Source organism: Lemur catta, chromosome 1, assembly GCF_020740605.2.
Source record: "Lemur catta isolate mLemCat1 chromosome 1, mLemCat1.pri, whole genome shotgun sequence".
Lineage (NCBI taxonomy): Eukaryota > Metazoa > Chordata > Mammalia > Primates > Lemuridae > Lemur > Lemur catta.
In genome coordinates this window covers 197,986,167-198,014,003 of record NC_059128.1, presented here as the reverse complement: position 1 = coordinate 198,014,003, position 27,837 = coordinate 197,986,167, and the positions used below count along the sequence as shown (strand labels likewise).

At 38.3% G+C, this 27,837-nt stretch overlaps 1 protein-coding gene across 1 annotated transcript; it reads left to right on the top strand.

Moving 5' to 3' along the window:
• The first annotated feature begins 871 nt into the window (after window positions 1-871).
• SLC2A2 (solute carrier family 2 member 2) lies at window positions 872-27,096 on the top strand. The gene is made up of 11 exons (XM_045539655.1): window positions 872-959; window positions 6,723-6,815; window positions 10,047-10,309; window positions 14,886-15,010; window positions 17,944-18,059; window positions 18,991-19,153; window positions 19,641-19,828; window positions 22,082-22,186; window positions 25,491-25,592; window positions 26,276-26,479; window positions 26,569-27,096. The coding sequence occupies exons 1-11, from the start codon at window positions 945-947 to the stop codon at window positions 26,767-26,769; spliced, it is 1,575 nt and encodes a 524-aa protein (XP_045395611.1). The 5' UTR covers window positions 872-944; the 3' UTR covers window positions 26,770-27,096.
• The last annotated feature ends 741 nt before the right edge of the window (window positions 27,097-27,837 follow it).

Sequence of the window (27,837 nt, the reverse complement as noted above, 5' to 3'; positions counted from 1 at the left end):
TATCTCCTGGACCTCTATAGGGTTTGAATATGATAAAGGGTACCTAGAAATGCACAAGCTCAAGCCATATGAGCAGATTTATTTGAGAACCCTACACTACCACCTCCAGCAAATGCTTCTTCACATATACTGAAACAACAATAATAATAGTAATAACAATGACAACCACCATTTGCTGAGCACTTATTATGTGTCAAGACTATACTAAACGCATTCATATATTACCTCATTTAACCCAGCTAGCAAAACAAAATGTGTGTTTTGTTATTTCCATTTTATCAGGTAAAAAAACTAAGGTACAGAAAAGTCCCAGTGAGCCACTTGCTTAAGGGTACATCTCCCAGTAAAATGTTGGGATTCAAACCCAAGTCCACAACTCTCCAAAGTTCATTTAGGTAACCAGTCAAGTCAACATCGGCCTTCTGGCCACACAGCCCAGCTCTAAACACAAACACCACAGTACTGGTTCTCTGTGGAGCAAGTGCAGTGTGCCTCCCACGCCCTTGTCTTTGGGGTCTCCACAACACAGCATGGCAGCTTGTTATATCTTATTTTCTACAAGAGACACCAAAGATTTCTCTTTTTACCTATCCCTCATTACTGCCTAAACACATGCCTTAACATGTGACCACCTCTGATTGGTAACTTATGCCTAAGGGACCTGCTCCCATTGTCTTTCTTGGTAGGACAAAGGCATTGAAACGACAGGTTGCTGAGGCGAAGCACTTATTGATAGGTTCTGATCAATATTCAGCCACTGCTACAAAGATTGGACTTGGACTCTTAGGTCACGATAGCCTCACTCCTCCCTCGCCTTGCTCCTCCTCCTGCAATGTATAACTAGGCTCAGGCAGAGTGTGCACACACAGGCAGGGACCGGTCAGGGGCATGTGCCACACTTGTTACAGGACCTGGAATTAAGAGGAAGACTCCCAACCCATAACATGACAGAAGACAAGGTAAAGCAGTATTGTGTTTTTTCTGCATCTGGCTTTGAGGAAATAGGGGAATTCGTTCAGTCGTACAGAGGATTTGTGGGATGCTGGGTGTAGCCACCACAGATCAAAATTACTTCTCTTTACTTGGCCAACTGATAGTTCATTTGGCTGCTTAAAAAACTGTTTCTTATTCAGTAATAGGGGTTTTAAGGATTTTTGCTCTGTTTTCTGACTAGTCTGCATAATTTTTTTCAAGTGGTCCTGCATAACCATATTACTGAAGAAATGTGCCCCTCCACCAAAAAAAAAAAAAGGCAGGTTAACGTGAATTTAGTCATGAAAACTGATCTGCAATCTTCAAAAATGTCAGTGTAGGAAAGACAAAAGAGATAGAAGGGATGTTTTGGATTTAAGAAAACTAAGAACTGACTACCAAATGCAACAAGTGATTTTAAATTATGAAAGGAAGAAGAAAACAGCTATAAGGGATAATATGGGGACAGTTGGGAAATTTTAAATATGGGCTGTATCTTGGATAATATTAGTGTATCACTGTTACATTCTTGGCTGTAATAATGGCATTGTAATTATGTAGGAGGATGTCTTTGTCCTTTGTGAGTATATGGTTAAGTATTTAGGAGTGAAATGACACAAATATCTGCAGCTTATTTTAAAATGTTTTGGTCAAAATGACACACACACACACACACACACACACATGCATATGTACACACACACATACACAGTGAAAGTTAAACAAATGTGTTGAATGTTAACCACTGGTGAATAAAGGTAAAGGTTATGGAATGTTCATTGTACTATTTGGACATCTTTCTAGATATGATACTTTACAAAATAAAAACTTAAAAATAAAAAAGGGTCTAGTGCTATTGTTCCCTTATAACATTTCCCTAAACAAACTCACCCACCCACACAATAATACAAATTGATCAACCTGTGCCCCTATTAGAGTCTCACCTTTAAGTTCTGATCTGGAAAAACTTACCCTGCTGAACATCCCTCACATCATTAGGTGGCATGGTTAAGAGCACTGGCTCTGGAGTCAGTCAGACATTGGTCTGGGTTCTAGTAATGTCATTTATCTGCTGTAAGATTTGGGTTAAGTTATTTATTTAACTGAGCTTTGTTTGGGTTTTCTCTATAAAGAGAAAATAAGACTGGGATGTAATATGTGACATTCAGGGATTATACTAGTACTTTAGGGTTTGGGGCAATTAAAAGAAAAAGTATTAAAGAGGCTTAGATGACAAACATTTTAATGTAAATAGTTACATGTTTATATAATGTGTATTTAAAGAATAACTAGCATGTCATGATTTCATTAATATTATAGCCCATTAATATTAAAGCTAAAGTAGTTAGAACTTTAAAGACAATATAAAGACAAATATTAAGTTTGTCTTAATATTAAGTTTGTCTTGACAAATAGCTATACAGATAGTATGTAGATTTGGCAAAATTCATGCAGGTACTGTTCCAATAACTAAAGTTTAGAATATACTGCAAAAAGGAAGATAATGTGCTTAACACGGTGCCTGGCATATAGCAGATGCCCAAGCTTCATTTAGAACTATCATTAAATTCCCTTAGGGGCTTTAGAAATTATGTTGTAGAAATTTTCTGGAGAACCAAGGAATTGCCTAATAATAAATCCCAGAAAGAATGAAAATTGATGTAAAGCACAATGTTTTTCAACTTTGTGAATCTGCCCAGACTTCGAAAGAAGTAGGATAAGCAACGGACTGACGGTAAAGAAACCTGAGTTGTCTCCCTGGTTCAACTCATAATGCCCACAGAACTCAGACAAACCACTTGGCCTATGGAACCACAGTTTCTACAACTGAAGAACAGAGGAATTAGACAAGAACCCATTGCTATCTAAAGTTTCTTTCAACTTGAAAATTCTGTGGCTCAAGAAGCCCCTGGCCTTTTCCAAAGTTGGGTGCAAGATCACCTTTGGCTTGGTTTTTGGAGGCATATAGTTTAAAGGAAAGAGTATGAGCTTCTCCTCCCTACCTGGTAGTTGCTGAAAAATCTGCTCTTTTGTGTAGCAGTCGGGTTTAAGAACATTAGCTCTGAGTTCCCATACTAGAGTGTCTGTTATTTACTAGCTGTATGGTGTTAGTGACCCTTAATCCTCTCCGAGCCCTGATTTCCTCACCTGTAAAATAGGAATAATTTAATGTACTTTGTAGTATGTTGTGAAGATTATTGGTGAGTATGAAAAGTTCACACGTGGTTGTTTGGTAAAAGCAATGAATGAGGCTGGGCACAGTGGCTCACGCCTGTAATCCTAGCACTCTGGGAGGCCGAGGTGGGCAGATCGTTTGAGCTCAGGAGTTCGAGACCAGCCTGAGCAAGAGCAAGACCCCGTCTCTACTAAAAATAGAAAGAAATTATCTGGCCAACTAAAATATATATAGAAAAAATTAGCCGGGCATGGTGGCACATGCCTGTAGTCCCAGCTACTCGGGAGGCTGAGGCAGTAGGATCGCTTAAGCCTAGGAGTTTGAGGTTGCTGTGAGCTAGGCTGACGCCACGACACTCACTCTAGCCTGGGCAACAAAGCGAGACTCTGTCTCAAAAAAAAAAAAAAAAAAAAAAGCAATAAATGAGATGATAATGATGTGATTAAAGATGCATTTGTTCTATAGCTCTCTCACTGTTATAGAATGACTGCATTATTTATCCTATTTAGTTTTTATAATAATCCTATGCATTAACTGCTTTTATACCCATTTTATAGGCAAAGAAACTTAGGCTCAGGGATATTATGGCCTGTCTGGGACTCTTTTCTATGTTTTCTGATTCCCACATCTACTTTTTTTTTTTTTTAGTAGACCCCATATGATTTGTAAGCCACAATATAAACACAACATTTTGTTCAGCCATTTGTTTATTCTACCCTTCTACATTTATCCAATAGCATATTTATAGTAGACATGTAATCTAGTTTCTCTATCTTAAAATTATAAAGCTCTAAATGAGGACAGTCTTTTTAAAAGTGCAAGCTTAATAACTTGTAGCCTGTGAAGAAGTTAAGAGAAAAGGCTTGAAGATCTTCTGCCACTTAATAAGTATGTAGCCCTCATATGGGAAAAAATAATAATAATTCCTACCTACAGGGCTGCTAAGAGAACAGGCAAATCATTTAAAACCACAGAGCCCGGACAGAATAAGATCCTCTCTAAATTCTTGCTATTTTCATTAGCTCTTATGTCCTTTTCCTTGTGTCAAATCTCTTGGACACTAAAGTGGATGGATGAAGGTTGATAGCATTTATTGAGACATTATTGTTTCAGAAATTTCCCCTCTCAGAAACAAAACTTTCTCCAACCAAGTCTAGAGCCAAGCCACATAGAAAGCTGACTATAAATATTACTTCTTTGCATTTCACAACACTAGAGAAAGAAAGGATGGGGGTCAAGGAGCCAGTTTATATGCCATTCAGAGAGGGCAATTAAACCTGAGAATAAGGGGTAAATAAAAAGAAAGCAAAAAGGAAATACAATCAAACAGCACCAGGGACTTTTTGATATTTAAGATGATCACATTAATTGGGAATTCTCAGGAATTCAAATAACCTGCTTAAAATTGATGCAATTGCTCCTCACCTGATCAGCTGGTCAAAATTCTATCCTGGGGCGTCAAAGCAGGGAACTGCAGGCCCTGGGGTGGCAGGACCACAGCCAACTCCGAAAGAGAAACCAGGAAGACCAGAGGAAAAGAATAAGATTTCTAAACATTTAAAACTTCTCCTATCTCCTTCATAGTTGCTATTTTTCATTATTCTAATAACATGAGGACTTGATCTTAGGGCAGCTCTAGAATTTCTATAGTAAGGACTTAGAACAACCTGATTGGAAAGGAATAGGATGGGACATCCAGAATCTTTACACTTTAACTTTTATGTTTGTCAAAGTAATATAGGAACAGCTAACACAGTTGTGACTTAGACTGTGAATCTGGAGTGACAGGGGAGGGCTGATGCAGATTATGGGGGAACAAACCTGCTGCAGCCACCACCATCACCCCCCCCCCCCCGTTTCTGTGGCACCCCTACTCACCATTGGCATGGTCACTGGTCGGACTCTTAAAATAAGAAGAAAGAAACTCCATGGTTACGTAGCAGAGGAAGAGGGAAAGAGCCAGCAGAGAGCAGAAGCCCAGGGATGGAGTGGGAGGCGGCAGTCACTAAGAAACCAAGTGCTTGGAGACTCTGTCATAGAAGGAAAGAAGATTCAGGGATGAGCCTGGGCAAGTATATCATGACCCTAGGCTTGTGGTGGGAAGACCCTGAGTTCCTCTTCAGCTTAGCGACAGACGAGCCGTTGAATAGCCTTTGCCCTTTGGGACTTTTGCTCAGAGACCTCACAAAAGACCTCACAAAGACCTATGAGTAGGTGAGGGGGTGAGAATTTGTGTGGCAGTTAGTGGGAAAATGCACTTGAGATTGGTGGGTGTTGGGAGGTTTGGCTTCAACATCATAATTGGCAAAGTCTGTAAACATGTGTACTCTGAGATTTTTTTTTAATTTATAAAGATTATGACCCTAGATTTTCATATGTGCTTGACTTTTGAATGTCTGTTTCTGACCATTGAGGGATGCAAAATAAACAAGAAATTAAAAGCGTAAGCGCTGGATCCAAGTCATTATTCTATAATGTACTAGCTGTGAGATGTTAACCTAATCTAGTTATCTGTAAAATGGGGACACTAATGGTGCTGCCAAGGGGTGTATGGTAGGAAGAATAATTGGCTTCCCCAAATTTCCACAGCTTCACCACCAGAACCTGTGAATATGTTACCTTATATAGCAAAGGACTTTGCAGATGGGATTACAGTTACAGACCTTGAGATGAGGAGATTTTCCTGGATTATCCAGATGGGTCACATCTAATCCCATGAATTCTTAAAAGGGAAGACCTTTCCCAGCTGTTGTCAGATGCACTGTGAGAAGGACTTGGGCTGCCCTTGCTGGCTACAGAGATGAAGGAAAGGCACCAAGGAATGTGGTGGCCTCGAGAGCTGGGAATGGCCCTTAGTTTGTAGCCAGGACAAACACACAGACCTTGATCCTACAACCATAAGGAAGTGAATTCTGTTATCAACCTGAATTTTCTCCAACAGCCTCCAGAAAGGAGCGCAGCCTGCCAACAGATTTTAGTCCAGTGAGACTCCTACCAGACTTCTGACCCATAGAACTTTAAGATAAATAAATTTGTCCTGTTTAAGCCACTGAGTTGGTGGTAATTTGTTATGGCAGAAATAGAACACTAATACAAGAAGTAAATGAGACAATCCACCTAAAGCAGTGACAGGCATCACTGAGCATAAATAGTCAGTATCAGGCTTTGCATTGTACCTCACATCAGATTGTCCAGATTATAGTGACGGAGGCATGAGGGAAGGGGGTTAAAGCACTCCCCAGGCACCCTTACATCCTCTCACTGCTGATGATGGTTACAAATCGCAAAGAGGATGAAAATCCCTGTCCTTGGAAACAGCTTGAGGGGAAAAAGGATTGGAGGAGAAACTACCAACCAAGTAAATGGAGCCCCGTCTTGGCTTTGGCTACCTGAGCCTCAGTGTGGGGGAGATGAACAACACCTGCCTGCCAGGAGCCCAGGGCATCCTGCGAATGGACGTCGCGGGGAGAAAACCAGCCGTGGAGCCTGTAAGAAGTCCAAGCTGCAGCCTGACAGGACTCATGAGCAACTGAAATTGCCTGGTGTTTCCCAGCTCCGTGTTTCTCCCCCACAGGTCACCGGGATCTTGGTTTTCGCTGTCGTCACCGCGGCGCTGGGCTCCTTCCAGTTTGGATATGACATCGGTGTGATCAATGCACCTCAACAGGCAAGTGAAACATGTACAAGTTCTCTTTTGGGAAGTTCTGTCAGTGATAGATATCATATGTTCCTAACACATAGAGATAAAGTGTGTCCACGGGGGAGGCACGAGGTGATCTTGGCCTGTCAGGTATGATATGTGGGTTCCAAAGCTATAACTTGGCCTTGACTCCACAGTTAACAATCGCAGAAAAAAAAAAAAAAAAGACGCAATTCTTAATCTCTGACTCTGCTGTTTGCTGAGCTCACAGAAAACTCCAGTCAGAAGAGCACGTGCCCAAGGATGTTTTTTAAGGGGGAAAAGAAAAACAAGCTTATTGCAGCAGTATTCATTCAGAGCTCTTATCCATACATGAATAAAAAGTGCCAGGGAATAAGAGGAAACAATAGAAGGATATGTTTCACTCAGTGTATATTTATTGAGCACCTACCTATTTGCATCAGATGCTTTAACCTATGCTCTCCACAACCGGATCCTCCCAACAACCTTATTATGCTCATTTCCAGCCCAGATTAAAACCTTTAGGAGCTCCAACACTAAAAGAGATTAGAGTCCTTTCTCCACCATTCCTGTCTCCAATAGATGATCCAAAGGAAAACAATGGAAAACTTTAGAGTAATAGTCAAGAAGTCCAACAAAGTTTGGATTTTCTTCATGATGACTATTTGGATGGGTATTTTTTTTTAAATAGGGTCTTTCTCTGTCACCCAGGCTGGCATGCAGTGGATCATAGCTCACTGCAGCCTCAAACTCCTGGGCTCAAGCCATCCTCCTGCCTCAGCCTCCTGAGGAGCTGGGACCCAGGCACATGCCACCACACCCACCTAATTTTTTAATTTTTTGTGGAGATAGTATCTTGCTATGCTGCCCAGGCTTGTCTTGAACTCCTAGCCTCAAGCAATCCTCCTGCCTCAGCCTCCCAAAGTGCTGGTAGTACAGGTGTGAATCACCACACCAGGCCTTGGTATTTTTTAATATCAAATAATTTCAACATTTTTTATTATTTATTTTGTGCATCCCTATTCTGGTATCCAGTGAATAGACAGCAGAAGAGTGTTGTTGTTCTCAGCTCCCACAGCCTGTAAGTGGGATTTCATTCTCCTCTGCTCTAGCTCAGGATGTGAGGTCACTGAGGGCAGGATTGATGTCTTGCTCCTCTTCCTATCATCAGTGCCAAGCACAGCAGCTGGCAACAAGAAAGTACTCAATAAAGTGTTGAATGAATGAAGGGGTTGGCGGGCGGTGGGGGGGACCTTGGGGAGAAGAGAGAGAAGGAATCTGGGGAAGGGGTGGCACAAAGCAAAGTTACAACAATTTGTTGAGTGCCTTCTATAAATCCATCACATTTCCTTTGCTTCTTTTACAACATGAGGATCCAAGAAAAATGCAAGATAATGCAGGGTGGAAATGTGTGAAATGTGTGCCGGCCGCAATCCGTCACCTGAAAAGGGCTGCCTTCTGGGCTAAAAGATGTGCCCCAATTAGGTGCCACACATCATCATGAGTATGGCAGGACTTGCCATGGTTGGGAGATCCAGGGAATAATGCTGGGGGGTCAGGAGACCAGGGTCATATCTTTTTTGTCTGGGTGATGACAACAAATGCCAATTTAGCAGGAATTTAGTTCAACATCACCAAGACTTGGAATTGATAGAGCAGCTTCTCTTTTTGTGGAAGACCTTTTCACATCCTTGTTTGAAACATCCTCTCCAGTCTTAGAGGGAAACTTAAGCTAAGATCTCCCCTTCTTCAATCCAAGTCCCAGAGCCAGAGCTGAAAACAGGGATCCCTGTACTGGCATCCAGGTTAGTGCCCTCTCGACAGTCCCTTCCTTGTGTGGTTAAAGAGCTGCTTAAACATCATTACATAAGAATGATCATTCAGGCCCTTTATTTTTTTATTAGCTGAATGGCATTTGAAGTTATTTTAAGGTATTTTAAACTCACAGTTTCTTACGGTTATGAAAATTACACATGGTCATTGTGGAAAGTATTAGAAAAAAATTATTCTACCACAATGAGCAAACTGCTGAGAATATTTTGTATATTTCCTTCTAGCCTTTTTTCTATGCATATTGTCCATTTAGGGTGGTCTTCTAATGAGGCAAATGTCTTGATCAGACTCCTTTTATGATAAGAGGATATTCAATTCTCCTTCTAACTCGCTGATGTTACCCCACAGGACTTTGCCCATAACTGGTAACCTAGAGCAGCTGCATTCCAGGTCCCTGCAGAGAGCACCCTCCCAGGTCACTGATGCTAAGTAGTGATCAAAGCATCATTGAGAGGAGTGACATGGGAGGACGATGGCCTGGAGGATGTGCTTTTACTCAATTATACTGTGGTATGACATTTGCCTCTACTGAAGCACATTATAAAATACGGCTCTGTGCAATTTAGTTTGAATGTTATTCATTCTGTTACACACTGAACTCTATGAAGACTCACAGGAGAAACTTCTGTCAGGTCTCAATACCTTCCCAAGGGCCATTTTATCTTTGGAATTCATCAGTCCTATACCTGTTTTTTTCCTCTCTTTGCACTAGCTGCTAGGAAATTTATTGGTGAATTTATAGCTCACATCTGGCAAGAATACAACACCTAGTGTTTGAATTTTGTAAACTGACTTTATTTTTGACCATCATCTTTCCCAATCTTTTTTTATATCCACTTTTTTGTTTCTATTAAAATATTTATGTAAGTCAATATAATATAAACCCTGCTGTGCAGAAGTAACACTTGTATGAAAATGTATCTTTTTAACCTACAGAATATTTTCAATTTCAATAGTTGCCAACATTTAAAACTTAAAAAAAATTATAGGAAAACCAAGATTTCTGGCTTCTATTAAAATATTAAAGGTCATCCAACACCAGTCTTGCACCTGCAGCTTCCTCCATTAGGTGGGGTAAATGCTCTCCAGTCCCACAATCCTGACCACCCCCTATTACACCCCCAATAGTAGAGAATATATTTCAGTCCTCTAGTCATCAAGGTGCTCCATGCCTCCTTCACTTATTTGTTCCTGCCTGGTTCCTGTTGGCAATGGAATCTCTGACCTCTGTTTTATAGGATATGATCCAACTGTAAATAAATCTATCCATGTTTGTATGTGTATAGCACACATAATTGGGATGGTCCTATTTAAACACCTAACAAACATTTTAAAGGAAAAACAAAAATATATAGAATGCTTGAAATAATAAAGCTATTTCTCTTTTTTTTTTTGTTTTCTCAGATAATAATATCCCATTATAGACATGTTTTGGGTATTCCACTGGATGACCTAAAGGCTATCAACAACTATGCTATCAACAGTACAGATGAACCGCCCACAACCCCATACCCAATGGACCCAACACCAATCCCTGGGGCTGAGGAAGAGGCTGTGGCATTTGCTAACCTAATCACAATGCTCTGGTCTCTGTCTGTCTCCAGCTTTGCGATTGGTGGAATGATTGCATCATTCTTTGGTGGGTGGCTTGGGGACATGTTTGGAAGGTAGGCAAAGTTCATAAATAAGCATAAACATAGAAATGTTAATGTTTTGGTTTTGTTTAGAAAAATATTATCTTTTGTGGAATAGTTTTAGAGTTGTGTTTTGATTCATGACCCTATGAGGCAAGTCAGTGTTAGATCAAATCAATGGAAAAAGCTGTTGCAACAATCTAGTTAATTGTTCAGGCATTTACAGCAAAACTGAGTTTGATATATATTTCTAGATAATTGCTTTGATCCTCTGACTTTGTAAGTTATAAAACACGTTAGAAAACTACTGCACAAATGGTTAACTCAAGAAGTCAGCAGAAGAATCTAGATTGAAATTTTTAACCTGGGAGTTCAGTGTTTGCTTCACCAAATCACTCCATTTCTCAGACATCCAGTTTTTCATTTTTAAATTAGAATTTGGCATTTGGATCAGTCAAGTCCAAAGGTTCAGTCAATATCCCTAATTCCCAGTTGCCCAGTGTTCTTGGCATGGGGCTTCTAGTGGCTGCTACTACATCTATCTCAAAGCCTGAACCAAAGATGAAGTAAGAGCTATCTCTATTTCTCAACTCTGGTTTCTATTAGTGTTTTGGATTGAAAATATCAGTGGAACTCCTTTGCCCTCAAATTTCACTTAGCCATGCCACATACTAAAGCTGCTGAGATTTCCTACTCTATACATAGAGAAAAAATAAACTTAGAAAATGAAATGATTACTTCTTTAGGTTTATTTTCTGCTCTTTGAGCCAAGCTATTATGTATTAATTGCCTTTTTCCTCATAATAAAAATAATATATGCCAAATATGAAAAATTTTAAAAATGAAAATATCTTTAAAGACATAAACAACAATATAGGAAACTAACTTAATAATTTTGGATTATAATTCATCTAGTTTTTCTAATTCCTATTATAAATTGTAATTTTTAGCTCTAGTTATCAAAATTCTTGTAACTTCCTCTTATACCAGAGCTTTTATATAATATGACTGTGAGAAGTTTTCTTAACTAAAGGGCATCATAGTTTTATTATTATTCTTATTTGAAAAGAAGTTTCCTTCACCATATAAGAAAGTGGCCAATTTCTTACATTTTATCAACTTACTGATGTTTAGTTGAACTTTAAATCAGAATCTGTAAAATACAGAATTAATACACTGAATTTCATAATTTAAAATCATTTCAATTAGTACCAAATAGGTTTAAGTAGTAAATGGAGAATTTTCTAGGTTAATGATTTCTAAAGTAAATCAAATTAAGCAAAATTAAATTTTAAAATATGAACAAATCAATTATTTTAGTAGCTACTGATATTTTATACTACCTCTCATTCCTAAAGAAAAAATTTAAACACTCGTTGCCCCTCATTTAGAGATGAGATTCTGACAGGTCCAATGACTTACACTAAAGCATTTAATTAGTGTCCTAGTATTAGAGCCAGGATGTATGTCCTCTGAAGTCTTAGGATTTAGCCTCAACAATCGCCATACCCCAAAACAATGTCAAATGACCATGTATCAAATTACCTATGGTAAGCAAAAAGTGAGGTTTCTTCTAACTCTCAGTAGAAAAATGATCCTCATTGGAAAACAGCCATAAAATTCATAATTTCAACTTCAAAATTAAGATAAAAGAGCTCAGTGTCTTCCATAAAATTATTTTTGCAGGCAGACTCATTGGGAAATGACATGATTTTCCTTATTACCAGTGTCATTTCTTTACTAGTTAAATGTAAATAAATAAAAACATATTCCTTCCCTTATTGCTTTAAAAAATTCTTTCATTGCAATTGCATAATAGTAATAGATGTCTGTGCCCACCATTTTATAGTTTGGGGTTTGCAAGGTCAATTTTTCTAAGCTGTGTATTTATAATTTAATTACAGAGGTGTGTGGGGAAGACCATGGTTTATGCAACCCATACTACCATGAGTAAAGGAAGCTATACATAGCTTGCCTTTGAGCGCATGCATTCTTTTCTATCAAAAATGGAACACATTAAAATGAAGCATTAACCTTTAGTTTCAACAGCTCAAGTCCCAGCTCTGTCACTTAATAGCTGTATGAAAATGAGCAGATTACTTAGGTTCTCTAAGATGTTTTTCTCCCATGCACTGTGGAAAAAAAATAATACATAGGCCAGGCACAGTGGCTCATGCCTGTAGTCCCAGCTACTGGGGAAGCTGAAGCAGGAGGATCACCTGTGCCCAGGAGATCGAGGTTATAATGAGCTATGATGGTGCAACTGCACTTCCAGCCTAGGTGCAGAACATGACTCTGTCTCAAAAAAAAAAGAAAACCCCTAAAAACAAAAACCTACCTCGTTACCTCATGCCATTATTGTGAGGATTAAATTAGAACAAATATAAAGAGTTTAGCACAATGTCTAGCACATATTAAGCAGGCAGCAAATGTGGCCTTATTTTTATTACGATGATGATCACGATGATGATGACCATGATAACACTGAAGCCTATGCTATCAGAAGTGTTTAGAACCAGATTTAAAGAAATATACTTACTTAGAGTTAAATTTCTTTCTTCCTGATTCAACTACTCCATATTTTTTTATTATTTATTTGTAGCCATTTCTCACATCTGAGCAGAAGTTAAAATAATTTAAATTGTATAAAGTGTTCCAGCAACCATTGTTTGGTGGTAGAGAAAAGGAACTTCAGAGCAATCTGGTATCAAAAGTCCTTTCGGCTATTTTTTTTATGACTTTTTACCTTTTTCCCCTCTAATGAAAGAGACTATTAGCTAGCTGGTAATAACTTTTTAAGGTAAATTATTGAATTTGCCTGCCCTCTGTTCCTGTGTAGATAAAAAGCATTTCACAGCAGTCTGAGGAGAGAAACACCCCTTAGCTGTCTTTCTGCTCTGCAGCTCTGAGGCCAGCCAGCTCTAAGTCACTGTTCCTCCTGCCTTTGGGCAGTTAATGTTTTCTTTACGTTACTGTCCTATTTCTGCTGTAATGAATTACTGCCAATGTAGTGCCTTAAAACATCACAAATGTATTTTCTTACAGTTTTGAAGGTCAGAAGTCCTAAATCAGTTTTAGTTGGCTAAAGTCAAGATGTCAACAGGGCTGGTTCCTTCTGGGGGCTCTGAGAGAAGAACACATTTCTTGCCCCTTTCCAGCATGCAGTGGTCACCTATAGTCCTTGGCTTGTGGCCCCTTCCTACATCTTTGAAGCAAATCACTCCAAACTCTACTTGTGTCATCACATCACCTTCTCCTCTTCTGCTTTACTCTTACAAGGACACTTGTGATTGTATCATTGGGTTCCCTTGGATAATCCAAAATAATCTCCCTACCTCAAGGTCCTTAATCACATATGCAAAATCTGTTTTGCCATATAAAGTAACATTTACAGGCTCTGAGTATTAGGATATGGAATCTTGTAGGGACTTTATTCACAGCCTATCACATGGCTGTTGGGCAATCATTGCAGTATGAGATCATATAGTTTTACTCTCCAGAAAAAAAAAAATCTATTTGGTGTTGAAGATACTTGCTTAGAAAAAGCCTATCTGTCAAAGTTTGAAATGCTGAAATAGAATATAACAAGCTGTTTATATTTCTTTGTAGCACAAACATTTCCACATCTGTCCATTCAGATTCTTTTATTGCCCTTATTATCTGCTTAATTTTGAAGGTTTTTCTGTACCTTACTTTCTCATTAAATATGAATAAAAGTATCAAATACTTGCAAATGTCAATTTTCATGTGATAAATTTTGAAAATGGTGTTTTTATTGCTGCTGTCAACTTTATTATATATTTTACATTGGTTGACATTAATTTATAGATTCTGGAAATATGCTGGTTTACAGTGTTAAGATAAGGATAATTATAATTTCTCTGTAAGGCTTAAAATAAACCTATATTTTAATTTACTTTCAAATAATTTATAAAATTTAATTTGGAAGCTTCTTTCCTATCTATATCAACTACCATTGAAAGGAAAAAAAAGGAAAAAAAAGAAAGAAACAAGTTGTAGGTTACAACTACAGAATTAAATTTAGCTATCACCAGATAATTATTCTTTAAAACAATCAATTTGAAGAAAACTTAGTTAACTCTTTGAAAAACTGTTATAAATATTATCCTAAATCAAACTAGTCATCACTGTGATTAAATAATCTCTATCAAAACATGGAGATGAGGTGGATGCAACCTAGGTTCTCTCATCATAAATATTGCTTATTGTTAATACTTTAGTCCACAGATGAATCAAAGTAGTAATCTTGGTTCAAAATTCTCCAACTAGCTCTTCTGAGTGTGCGTGCGCGCGTGTGTGTGTGTGTATGTGTGTGTGTGTGTGTGAGAGAGAGAGAGAGAGAGAGAGAGAGATAAGGTCTCGCTCTATTGCCCAGGCTGATCTCAAACTCCGGGGATCCTCCCACCTCAGCCTCCTGAGTAGCTGGGACTATAGGTACATGCCACCATACCTGACTTCCCAACTAGCTTGCTTATGTAGCAAAATTAAAATAATTGCTCTTATGTAAAAACCTCAACATGCTCTGAAAGTAAATAATTTTATCAAGTTTTGATGCTAAATTTATAATTCTTGATTTTTAAAATTTCAGAATCAAGGCCATGTTGATAGCAAACAGTCTCTCATTAGTTGGAGCTCTCTTGATGGGGTTTTCGAAATTGGGACCATCTCATATACTTGTAATTGCAGGAAGAGGAATATCAGGACTCTACTGTGGTAAGTCACGCGTGCGTGCGCGCGCACACACACACAGACACACACACACACACATATCTTTGTCTGAAAATTACTCTAAAGGCAGATGTGGTAACATACATGGATAGTTTTGAGCCTAGGGTGACATCACAGAGGGAAAGGTAATGGCATAATGTTGAAGTCCTGAGTCAGGAAAGCTTGGGACCAGTAAGCAGGAATTATGCTGTCTAGGTTCTTGTTCATTGCAATGACATCATTTCTAGTTGTATGATCTCAAATTATTTAACTCTGTTTCTTTATTGAGTATTATCTCAGAAAAATTTTTAACACTGACTCTCAGTTTCTTCATCTAATAAATTAAGTGGATAATAATATCTACCTAATAGGGTGATTGTGAGAGAATACACATAAAATGTTCAGCATAGACTCTGACATCCAGTAAGTTGCTGACAAGTGCCAGCTGTTGTTCTTACACCTGTGGTGCAGTGGACAGTGGAAGACTGCTACCTCCAGACTCCTAACTCTGCCCTTATGGCCTACCTGGATGCTAGTCTCCGTCTCTCATATCTTTACACCCGGAACCCATCTCTTGGACAACATTCTCCAGGCCTGTGGAGAATGGCTGAGTGAAGCATTCAAGTGGTGGTGTCCACAGGAAGAGGCAATCAGACAGAAGCAGCTAGAGGAGTTTGGAAGGGAGGAGGAATGCTCCTCCCGCGAACTTGATGCAGCAGAGTGGGAATTGCTAGTTCTTGCAGACAGCTTTTCAAACTTTCAGAGGCAACTAATTAGCAGAGGTCTGAACAGGGAGGATCATTCAACCTCTAAAACAAATGGCCAAATTGTTAGCTACTGCCAATGAAGCCCTGACTCTGACAGTGCTGGGATGAGGTTTTAGCCCATTTTCACAAACTGCAGTTGCCTTGCAAAGCACCAATATCCACAGGGGGTGGGGAAGGAATGGTGAGGGCACAGGATTTGTGTGCAAAGTATTTTTAACACTTTTACCTGCAGAAAAGACTTTAATTCCATGTGTCTTCAATGATGAGTTGAAGCAAAAGTCTAAAATACTCACAAGTTAATAGTTCAATTAAATCTCCTTTCATTATTTTCAATGTTAATACAAAAAGTGAAGGTCAGGGAAGTTTTATTAAGGTGAAGAGTCAGCCCATACATGGAAAGAGCTTTGGATTTAGAGTTAGTCAATTCTAGCGCTGTCTCTGCATGGTCTTAAATATTAAATAGGAACTTCAGTTCTTTCTTCTATAAAATACAGACAATAACACTATAAAAGAAGTCCAAATTATGATTATTCTTTCTTTTCTCTCCATTTAAAAAATACAGTATAAAAAATTACAAAATATTTTTGTCACAGGCATTCTTAGCAGTCAGATAAAAACTTCCCATCCCCTACTGCACTTCTACTTCATCCATCCTCTCCAGCCCTGACTGTCCACTCTCACTGTAGACCAGCACAGAGAAAAAAAATCAGTTCCACCAGTAGTGGAGGGAGTACAGAGACATAGACTGTTTAGCTCAAAGGTAAAATAAATGTGAATTTATTTTCACAAATGTGAAAATAAATGCTATAAACATATGGTCAAACAACCTATTAATATAACTAATATAACCAAGTAACTAGTACCTCTCTAACCATCTTCCAAAATTATGTCTGGCCCTATCATGAGCATTAAAGTTGCTAAAAATTATAGTAAATATAATTTGTCTTCAGATTCATGTGACCTCAGACCTGTGAGTTTATCTGCATTATTCTGTTCTTAAGGTATAGTATTAGGCATCACTGAAAGATAGTACAACTTAGAATAGGACTAAATAAATGGGTTTTTTATTACTTAAGATCAACAGGCCTCACATTAGAGTTATCTGTAAAATTCAGCAGAAATACAGATGCCATATCAACCATGTAAATGTTCATGTGAGATATTAAGAATAATTTGAAGCATTAAAAAATATATATATATATATTGAAAACAGTTGCCAAAAACATATTTTACACAAAGACCATCCATTTCCTTTTGATAGGCAAGCAGTCTCTACAAGGAAGCCTCTGACAAATCATATTTTCAAATACTTGAGAACATGCCAAACACTGAATTCAGCATTGCCTATTGATGTCTCTGACCTTTTTTTTGCAATCAGCAAATGGCTGGACACTCCATCTCCAACATGACTGATTTACATGCACATTTAAGAAAGCTTCAGAAGGCAGAATGGCCTAATGCTTTTCAAATTTTTTGTATTCCTTAAAGCACCAAAAGTCGTTCTTCAAATAAAATCTTTTCCGATGCTTAGTATTTGGATACAATGAAGAAGTTGGGTTTCTCTGGCTGGATTAATTGGGGGAAGAGTCCTTGAGTTCATTAACCTCTTCCACATTTCTACATGCCACTCCTCATCACCACCTTAACAGTGATCTTGATGACCCCACTTTGTGGAAATTCAGACAGGGCATGTAAATGTATTCCCCATGCTAACGCTCTATGGCACTATAATCTCAGTCAGGCAAGTCATTTCTCACTTCTATCAAGAAGTTGGCCTGGATATATTCTAATTTCCTTTAATCTCATGAGCCTACATGAAGAATATTATTAAAACATTCTTCATTTTCTTTTCTGAAGACAAGCTAAGGGGCTATGATGTAAACTAAATATTAACATGGATTTTTTTAAACTAAATAAGACAACGCGATGAAGAATTGCCAAATACATGACTAAGCATTTCTTTCTGTGCATACTTCTGGCTACAACTTCATTTGGGGTTATATCAACAAATATTGTTTGCATAAACTGTGTGTCTATGGCTAGGGACAAGGACTTTTTCTTCCAATGAACTCAGGAAGGGACTTCAGTCAGGATATAGACGGTATAAACCAAATTATTGTTATTGAGATAGTCCTGGCTACACTTTAACATTTATGTTCATATTTCATGCAGGGCTAATTTCAGGCCTGGTTCCAATGTACATTGGTGAAATTGCTCCAATCACTCTCAGGGGCGCTCTTGGCACTCTTCACCAGCTGGCCGTTGTCACAGGCATTCTTATTAGTCAGGTAAAAACTTCCCATCCCCTACTGCACTTCTACTTCATCCATCCCCTCCTGCCCTGACTTTCTACTCTCACTGTAGACCAGCACAGAGGAAAAAAAAAAAAAAACAGTTCCACCAGTGGTGGTGGAGGGAATATAGAGACATAGACTGTTTAGCTCAAAATTATTACCACTCCTTATTTTTCCCCTTAGAATTGTTGGTGGGATCAGCACTGAAGGGGACCTGGCAAGTCAGATCCCCAAATCCATAGTAGTCTAGAATTAAATTATTCCATTTAGATTTCAAGAAATAGGAAACTTCAAGTTTTTGACTGCTTGGGTTTCCTTTGTTTTGAGCATCTTATCTGGGAATATAATATGTAAATGATTACCATAAGAGTTTTAGTTCAACTGGCTCTATCCTTCCCTTCTACCCTGTGGTCTTAGAGGAAGGCCTTGCACCCCATGCCTAGGACAATCCAGACGGTAGTGTGCAAACCACTGCCATAGGGATCACAAAGCTATTAAATAGTTCTCATCAGAGTAACTGTTCTATTTATAAAACCCCATTCTATTTAAGTTCTGGGTAATCTAAGAAGGAGTTTTCAAGCAAAGGACTAAAGTTATGCATGATTTCAATACAGTATTCCATCTGGTTGCCTGGAGACTACAGCCATGTGTGTATCCAATTTAAAAAAAAAAAAAGTTTGGCTGATTCCCATCCTAACTGTCCGATAGGAGTTAGGAAAACAAACCTAGGTGAATTCTTTGTAAAACAAATAATCCCTAATTTAATTAAGGTGTGATGCAATAGTAATAGTTTTCATCTTGTGCTTACTTGAACCAAAGTTGTCAGGGATTACTCTTAAATAGATGATGTATTTTTTCAACAAATCATTGCAGAAGGTAGACTCAAAATGTTGTGCAGTCGGTAGCTTCTTCCCTGCCTTTTCAGATTATTGGCCTTGACTTTATCCTGGGCAATCATGACCTGTGGCACATCCTGCTTGGCCTGTCTGCTGTGCGAGCCGTCCTCCAGTCTCTGCTGCTCTTCTTCTGTCCAGAAAGCCCCAGATATCTTTACATCAAGTTGGATGAGGAAGTTAAAGCAAAGAAAAGTAAGTCAGTGTGGTTTTTCTTCCTTATTATTGTTTTGGCATTATCAGTTCATGCAAAATATTGTGCATGAATGGTTGCTCGTGAAGTTAGTACCAGGGCCTTCCAAATGCAGTCATGTAAGAAAAATGTGTGAAATCATTTTAATAAGACTGGCACATGCCATTTTCCACCCATAAGCCCTCACTAAACCAGAAACCCACATGCAGGGTATTAGACTAAACCAGGAGTTTCTAAAACATCCTTCTCGCATTACACCTTTAGGATAATGAAGATCATAGTTTTCTCTGTCATGAGATGAAGCCAAATGTTTGCTTTTTTTTAAAAAAAAAGAGCAGAATTTAATTTAACGAAAAAGAATTTCCAACATCTATGCTATGAAGTAATAGAAAGGAGCATGCAGAAATGTAGCTCTTTCGTTAACATAAAAAAATAAATTTATTTTTGTTTTGACCTGAGTTGTTTCAACCTGATCGTTTTGGGGCACAGGCTTGAAAAGACTCAGAGGATATGATGATGTCACCAAAGACATTAATGAGATGAGAAAAGAAAGGGAAGAAACATCAAGTGAGCAGAAAGTCTCCATAATTCAGCTCTTCACCAGTTCCAGCTACCGACAGCCTGTTCTAGTGGCATTGATGCTACACATGGCTCAGCAATTTTCTGGAATCAATGGGGTAAGTTTAAGAACACCCTCTAACTCTTAAGAGCAAAATGAATTAGGATAGGGAGGGCAAGAGATATAAGTTTAAATAGCTAACAGACATTTTAAAATGTTGTCATCATAAGTCTTATTACAACCAACATATATTGAGTGAGCATTAATATTCTTTTTTGGTTTTTGCTTCAACATCTTTCTAATGTTAATTTGTAATTTTTAAAAATGTCAGCAATCAGTGGTACTATATGTCCATTAAGATGAAGGTAAAAGGCAAAAGGCATAATTAATACAAGGTGGAAAAAGGAGAATAAAATAATTATATCCTCCCAAACAAACTAAATTGCAAGAGGCTTCTAGAGTTGAGCATCGAATAGCCTAGATAAAAAGGAGTCCAGGGTTCCCTTTATCTATTTAAATGAAGTACATCAGATAGCCAAGTACAAAGAAAAGTTTTCTGCCATCCAAGAAACCTTCACTTCTTTTAGGGAGGCAGCACACAAAATAAACAGTAAAGCAAAATGGCATGATATTGGTGAGTAAAGGTAGTAGACAAGACATGAGGGAAAAACATACTGAGTCTTAAACTAGCTAGCTTTTAGGTTTTGAATTGAAACCCCTGCATCATGAAGACTAAAATTGTTCTACTGGCAACTAGCTACCAGAAGAAAAAATTAAGCATTTGTTTAAGAAACTAAATTTTAAAAAATCACTTATCCCCCTTCATTGCTGTTTAAAATGTAAATTGGGCTTCTTCTATCCCAAATCCACAAGGGATACTTTGGGGGGTGATTGGACAAGGGATACTTTGGGGGGTGATGGACAGACACCTAGGGGAGGCAAAGAAAGTACTTCCCATCAGTTAAAGCAAAACGAGACCCGAACCTCACTCACAAGTTCTGCTGTGGTCTTTGTCCTCCTTTAGGAGGTTGCTGACATTCATTTTTACTAATGATTTGTATGTCTTTGGGGCTCAGAGACCAAATTCATACCCCCTGTCTCAGCTCTACCTATATATCCAACGGCACAATACTTAATCTCTCTAAACCTCTCTGCTTCAGCTTCTATCCCAGTGCCTGACTTAAAGAGGCATCCAAGAAATGTTCAACATGAGGCTGTTGGGCAGCCTAAAAATGGTAGGATAGTGTGTAGTGTGCCGTAAGCCACTGCTCACTGAACATATAGTCTGCATGGTCCTCCTACATTAGTCCCGTCTGCAGGAAGAGGTGCCAGCAACAGGACACATCAGGTGGGGAAGGAATGACAGAGGATTATAGATGACAAAATGACCTAAGAGACTATTATTAATATATAAACATAGCTAAATTTAAAAATGCTATTTGTGATGTTGTGAGCCATATTTCTCCATCTCTACCAGTGGAGACCAGTGGAAATTTTTGGATTAAATGCAATAGCACCCAGAACTCTTATAGACGCTGGTGAGAGTATAAAATTGTCATACTTCTTTGGAAAACTGGCAATTATCTATCAAAGCTGAGCATATGCATACACTACAGCCCAGCAATTCTATTCCCGGGTATTAATGCATATATACTTCACTAAAGGGACTGTGCTAGAATGTTCATAGCAACACTATCCAAAGCAGCTGTCTGCCATAAATACTCATCAATAGTAGAATGGGTAACTAAATTGTGATATATTAATACAATAAAATATGATATAGTAATGATAATGAACCATCTACAAATACACACAATGAGGATGATTCTTACAAAGGTAATGTTGAACAAAAGAAGCTAGACACAAAATGATACATAGTATGTGGTCCCATTTACATCAAGTACAAGAGTAGGAAAATTCACCTATGATGTCAGAAGTTAGAACAGTGCTTTCCTTGGAACAAAGGGCAAAGGGACATATAGGGGGTTTCCTGAGGGCCAGAAATGATTTATTTCTTGATCTGGGTGCTGGTTAAACAGGCTTGCTCAGTTTATGAAAATTAATTGAACTTTATACTTATAATATGTGTATGTATATTTTAACAAAAAGTTTAAAAATATATTTTTTAAATAGAGAAAGTGCAGCAGCAGTTTTCAGCTAAATATAGAGTAATCAGAAACTTTAAACACTAAAGGAAGATGGTGAGTTTTCCTTCCCTGGAAGGAGAGGGTGGAGAAAATCTTTAGGAAGTTCTAGGGACCATACATAGCTCTATACCAAAAACTAAAAATAAACAACCTAAAATATTTCCAGTTTTAAAGACATCAGTGCTGGGCTTCTTGATTAAGGCCAAATTGTTTCTACCTTGCAGATCTTTTACTACTCAACCAGCATTTTTCAGAAGGCTGGAATCAGTCAACCTGTTTACGCAACCATTGGAGTTGGTGCTGTCAACACAGTTTTCACTGCTGTCTCTGTAAGTAAATATCATAGATAAATACACTGCTTTTTCCTTCGTGCAGAAATGGGGGACAGAATTTTTAATCTAAAAGTGGTCAATGACTTACTGTCCACCTGCTCTAGATGTGTAGAACAAAGTGGATCATGGGAAGAGTCCTATCTGAATAAGCCAACCACCGCCTTGAGATTAGGCATAATGGAGAAGGGGGATCACTGGTTTTCTCCATTGCTGAAATGCCATTTAGTCACTCATTTGTGAATTAATGACTTACTTGGGGGCACAGAAGACTTCCTCCTTGTACAAATCTCTGTACTTAAACCCACTGGGATTAGCTAACAGCTTGTCATTTCTATCAATATTGGACAGTCTACTTAGGTTCCTCTCTTCCCATGGTTGAAATTCTTTTTTTCATGCTGATATCTTGAGTAAAACACCTTAAAAAAAGAAGTCCTCTCTAACAGACATTTAAGCTACTAAGCAAAAGTAAACAGACTCAGCAAATTCCTATGATGTTAGGCCACTGCGCAGAGTTTCCAGACAGTTCCCAGTGATGCACGAGAGTATGCATGATATATTATAGAGGATGGGGTAGAAGTGGTATAGAACTAGAAATGTTCTGGTTTTTTCCAACAAAAGGAAGAGGTCATATAGTCTTCTTAAAACCAAATACTTTATATAAGGAATGATTCAATATCTTGACAACAATAATGTTTAATATAATAGTTTAAGAAATAAAGTAAACGGCAAAAACTTCCCAACTAATGTAATTCACTCTAGAATCCGGGTAATTAAGATTATTTTTATCTTTGGCTACAGGATATTCAAAAGGCTTGTGCTTTTCAATTTTGGTCTCAATACTATACTCAACATATTTTAGTTACTTGTTTTTCATTTTCTACACATGGACTCTTACCTATTACCTTAGGATGATCAATAAGTTACAGCCTGGCTGCCTAGATCAAAAGGCAGGTTTGTCTGGAGCACATTAAACAGTGCTGGACCTTGGAAAGAGCAGGAAGAACAGATAACAGAACACCAGTGGTTCTGTAGACATGCCTTTGAAGATGAGGCCTGTTCAAATCAAAAGGCCACTCAAAATCAATCAAGACCTGTTTCTGAAATGCAATCTAAGAGACTATTCACCTTTTGTCTCCTGAAATATTTTTTATAAATCCTACTTCAACATATTTTTATAATATAGAGATTATTAAAACATTTTGTGCATAATAGGGTTTGCTATGTAAAGCATCAAGTTGTCAAAATTGAGTAGCCCAAATTCTGAGAAAAATCTAAAGAGAAAGTTTCTGCAGAATTTCCTTTTTGTACCTCGCCCCCAACACCACTGGTGTGGGAGGAGATGTTTTATTTAAGACAGTGTCTTAATTATTTTCAATATACATTTGTTAGAGTTCATCCTTTCATTCTGTGAAATTTTTTGAAAAGATGAGTGACATAATTTAAAAAATCAGTTCTAGTCATTAATTAAGCCTCCAGAACTACAGATAACATTTAAAATTTTTAATTATATTTATTTTTGAAAAATCATTTTAAAGTTCAAAAAGTACAAAAAGGGTAATCCCTCAGTCACCCAGTTTCTCTCCCCCAAATTAACCAATGTTACCAGATTCTGTGTGTCCTTTCAAATAAAAATGTGCAAATAGGAATATGAACTGAATATATTAATGTTTCACCAACTTGGAAAGAATATCAATCTGTTTTTTCTGAATGGGCATTTGGGAAAAGAGAAAGACTTTCCCAACTCCACACTGAATTATATTCCATACTCCATATTCTCTTGTACGCTAATGGGCTGGTAAGAAGAGAGCCCATAATCTTGAGAGAAAAAACAAAACAGGAAGAAATATGAGGGATCTGGGAGAGAAGCAGCGGCTACCAAACTCCAACAAGGCACCCAGGATGTGAGTGACGCACGCTAAGACAAAGGTGAGGGTTATGGCTGGGCAGACGTCTCCAGCCACTGACCATGTGTCACGCTTGTCACACGCATCCTGAGTGCACATCCAGCTTCAGGGAGAGAGGAGAGAGTCTGACTCAATTTTCAAGACATGCAGTTTTAGAGTTTATTATCCAATTAATAACAATTTTTCAGAAACAGAAGAAACAGAGTAAGAGCCTTTATTCCTGAAGAAATGCTTCTGTTTTCTTGGTAGCTTGACATAGTGTCATCAAGCAAGTTCTGAAAGTCCTAATTAAAAAGTCAAAATATAGACAGAAATTTTATGAACTTGAGAAAGGTTTATTTTTTCCTACTTCCTTCTCAATAATTAAATGTGTGCTCTTTGCTTATCATCCTATCTGAAGTGATTTGAAACTCTAATGTGAATCTGCCTCTCAGATGAAAGGGGCTTTCACTGAGGTGAGAAGAAATGTTTCTCAGATATATTCAGAGCCAGAGCTCACTATACTACAGATACTGGATTGCTGTTGATTTACTGATAGATTGATAAGTCTAGCCAATTTACTCACCAAGGTGAGAACTTAATTATGACCGGTAGGTTTTGGGGGAGTGGTGGGGAGGGGGAGTGACTCATACCTAGCCTTGCCAGTATTCCAAGCATCAGGCAAGAGTCTATTCAACAAATTCCGGTTTGGGCTAGTTGTAAACCTTCATGGTTCATACAAAGGTCCACAGAACTAAAGAAATCAATGACATATCTCCTCAATTAGGATAAGAAAGCATTTTAACCCTTTGCTTTAAAGTCTTATCTTTTTGAATGAATAGTTCACTCACTCCCAGCACCAGGTACATTTAAACATATCAGAAAAATGCAGACCAGACTATTTGGATACAATGGTCAAATTCCACATGTTGCCACAGAGGGTCATAACAGGAATGTAGCAGTGGGAAAGCTGGATGAGAATAGCTGACACCTGAGCAGTTGTATTGTTTCAGGTGTCAGTAGTGCACAAACCTTTGTAATTATAACTGAGGATAATTATCAGAAAAGAAACTAATGTCATTTTTTTAATGTAGAACCTTCACATTTTAAATGTATAGGAAATCTATTAGGAGAAATCCAAGATGTACAGTCTCTGAATATTGTACCCAAAATGATAATCCTGGAGTGGTGGTAGCTCTATGGTCTGTCTCTAGAATGGCCTATTCAAATCAACGTGACCACCTGGGGCCAGAGTCACTCCCCACCTCAGTCTCACACTTGTCAAAGGGAATAATAGAAGTGCCTCCTACCTGTTGTGTAAATTAAAATAACCTCTTTGGTAGTAAAAATGATTTAAGTAAAAAGTCAATATTTTGTGACTCATAAAACTGAGATAATATTCGTTAAAACTCTCCTAGGTGTTCCTTGTGGAGAAGGCGGGGCGACGCTCTCTGTTTCTAATCGGAATGAGTGGCATGTTTTTCTGTGCCATCTTCATGTCGGTGGGACTTGTGCTGCAGGTAAGTTTGGCGCCTGCACTGAGATTTTTGGTTACCATATGATGGCACCTCTGTGCTCCAGGTTAAAATGATTTTATATCAAAAAACATTTGAGATTGACTGATGCAATAAAGCCAGAGGAACAGCATATAATATAAAGGAGAAATATAAAGGAAAGAGGAACTAGTTTCTTGAGCTTGAAGACTGAATGTCAGCATGTAAATTGTGCTTGTTGTCCAGGGAGGCTGTGTAGCACACGGTTAGAGCACAGGCTCCGGAGTCAGCCCCAATGGGCTTCTGATGCTGGCTCTGCTGCTTGGCTGCCTGTGTGACCTTGGGTAAATACCTGAACCTCTCCTGCCCAGGACCCTCACCCACTACTTCACAGGGCCTCATGCGTCTTGTCTAGCAACCTCGGTATGAGTAAGGGCAAGGTCATTGGACCCTTGCCTTGCCTCGCCTCTTTCACAGGAAAAGAGTGACTAAGGGTCATATAAAGTCCTAATCCAGGGGATTTCCTATAACATGGCTCAAAAGATTTAAGCATGATTTAAAACTAGAATAACTTGTACTTGGTGGAACTAAACACATTAGAAAAGAGAGCTATCCCCACCTCTGAACTCAGTGAGAGGGCTACTTCGCTAAAGGAATAAGCAGCCAACGACCTCAGCCCCACTTTTGCTTTTGTTTTGTATTTTCCTCAGGATAAGTTCACTTGGATGAGTTATGTGAGCATGGTGGCCATCTTTCTCTTTGTCAGTTTCTTTGAAATTGGGCCAGGTCCAATCCCCTGGTTCATGGTGGCTGAGTTTTTCAGTCAAGGACCACGCCCTGCTGCTTTAGCAATAGCTGCGTTCAGCAACTGGACTTGCAACTTCATTATAGCTCTGTGTTTCCAGTACATTGCGGTAAGCAGCCTAATATTATACAGATTTACTGAACAGAAGATAGGGTCAAACAGATGCTAACTGGAACTCTGTGTTTGTTCTCTCTGAAGGATTTCTGTGGGCCTTACGTGTTTTTCCTCTTTGCTGGAGTGGTCCTGGCCTTCACCCTGTTTACATTTTTTAAAGTTCCAGAAACCAAAGGAAAGTCTTTTGAGGAAATCGCTGCAGAATTCCAAAAAAAGAGTGGCTCAGCCAAAAAGCCAGAAGCTGCTGTGGAAATGAAATTCCTTGGAGCTGCAAAGACTGTGTAAAATACAAACTGCTTTTGACGTGAACAGAAACAGTAAGGGAACTGTGTGTTTTTGCATACACATCTTAAACTATTGTTTTATTTTTTAGAGAGCTTTTATGGGCTCTGATCAGAAATGTCATCAAATATTACCAAAGAAAGTATTTTTTTTTAAAAGTTAAAGAATCTATTTTTGATGGTAAGATTCTATAATTAAGTAAACCTAAAAGGCTAGCTCATTTTGTTACACTAAAGACCCAGTGGCTGGGTGACGGGGCTCACACCTGTCATCCTAGCACTCTGGGAGGCCGAGGCAGGAGTATTGCTTGGGGTCAGGAGTTAAAGAACAGCCTGTGCAAGAGCAAGACCCTGCCTCTACTAAAAATAGAAAAAATTAGCCGGGCATGGTGGCGCATACCTGTAGTCCCAGCTACTCGGGAGGCTGAGGCAGGAGATTTGCTTGAGCCCAGGAGTTTGAGGTTGCTGTGAGCTGGGCTGATGGCACAGCACTCCAGCCTGGGTGACAGAGTGCGACCCTGTCTTAAAAAAAAAAAAAAAAAAAAGGCAAGCACATTCTAATATTACCAGCTCTATTCTTTGTAACAAGTTTCTCCTGAAACTGAAGAAGTTTCAATGTGTTGTATTATTGCTTCATTAGCCCATTACTAGAAACTGAGGACACAACTAATATTTGTATATTTGAATATGATTAAATTGGAATTTTCTTACCCACAGATCTTATACTAAAGGAGGTATGGCTAGTGGAAATAAGATCTATGGTGAAACTGACAACTGTTTCATTTCTCAGCTATTTTTCTTGAGGATTAGAATCTGTATTTTGTTTAAATTTTGATTTTTTCTGTATTTTCATGTGGAATAGTTTATTGAGTATATTAAAATATGTTTACAGAGAAAGACTTTTTATTTTGGTAGGCTTACCAAAATCAGTACTCAGGAAAAAAATTTTAGTTCCTTTGTTTGATGACCAAATGTTTTTTGCAAGATTAAACACTAAAAAGGTTTCACCTAGTCATATATCCTGGGTTATCAGTTAGTATTACTATCTATTATAAAACCATGTTAATTCCTT

Coding starts and splice junctions, on each gene's coding strand:
- SLC2A2 (XM_045539655.1), top strand. Junction 10,310..14,885: donor CTTGGGGACATGTTTGGAAG/GTAGGCAAAGTT, acceptor TTAAAATTTCAG/AATCAAGGCCATGTTGATAG. Junction 19,154..19,640: donor GGAAGTTAAAGCAAAGAAAA/GTAAGTCAGTGT, acceptor TTTGGGGCACAG/GCTTGAAAAGACTCAGAGGA.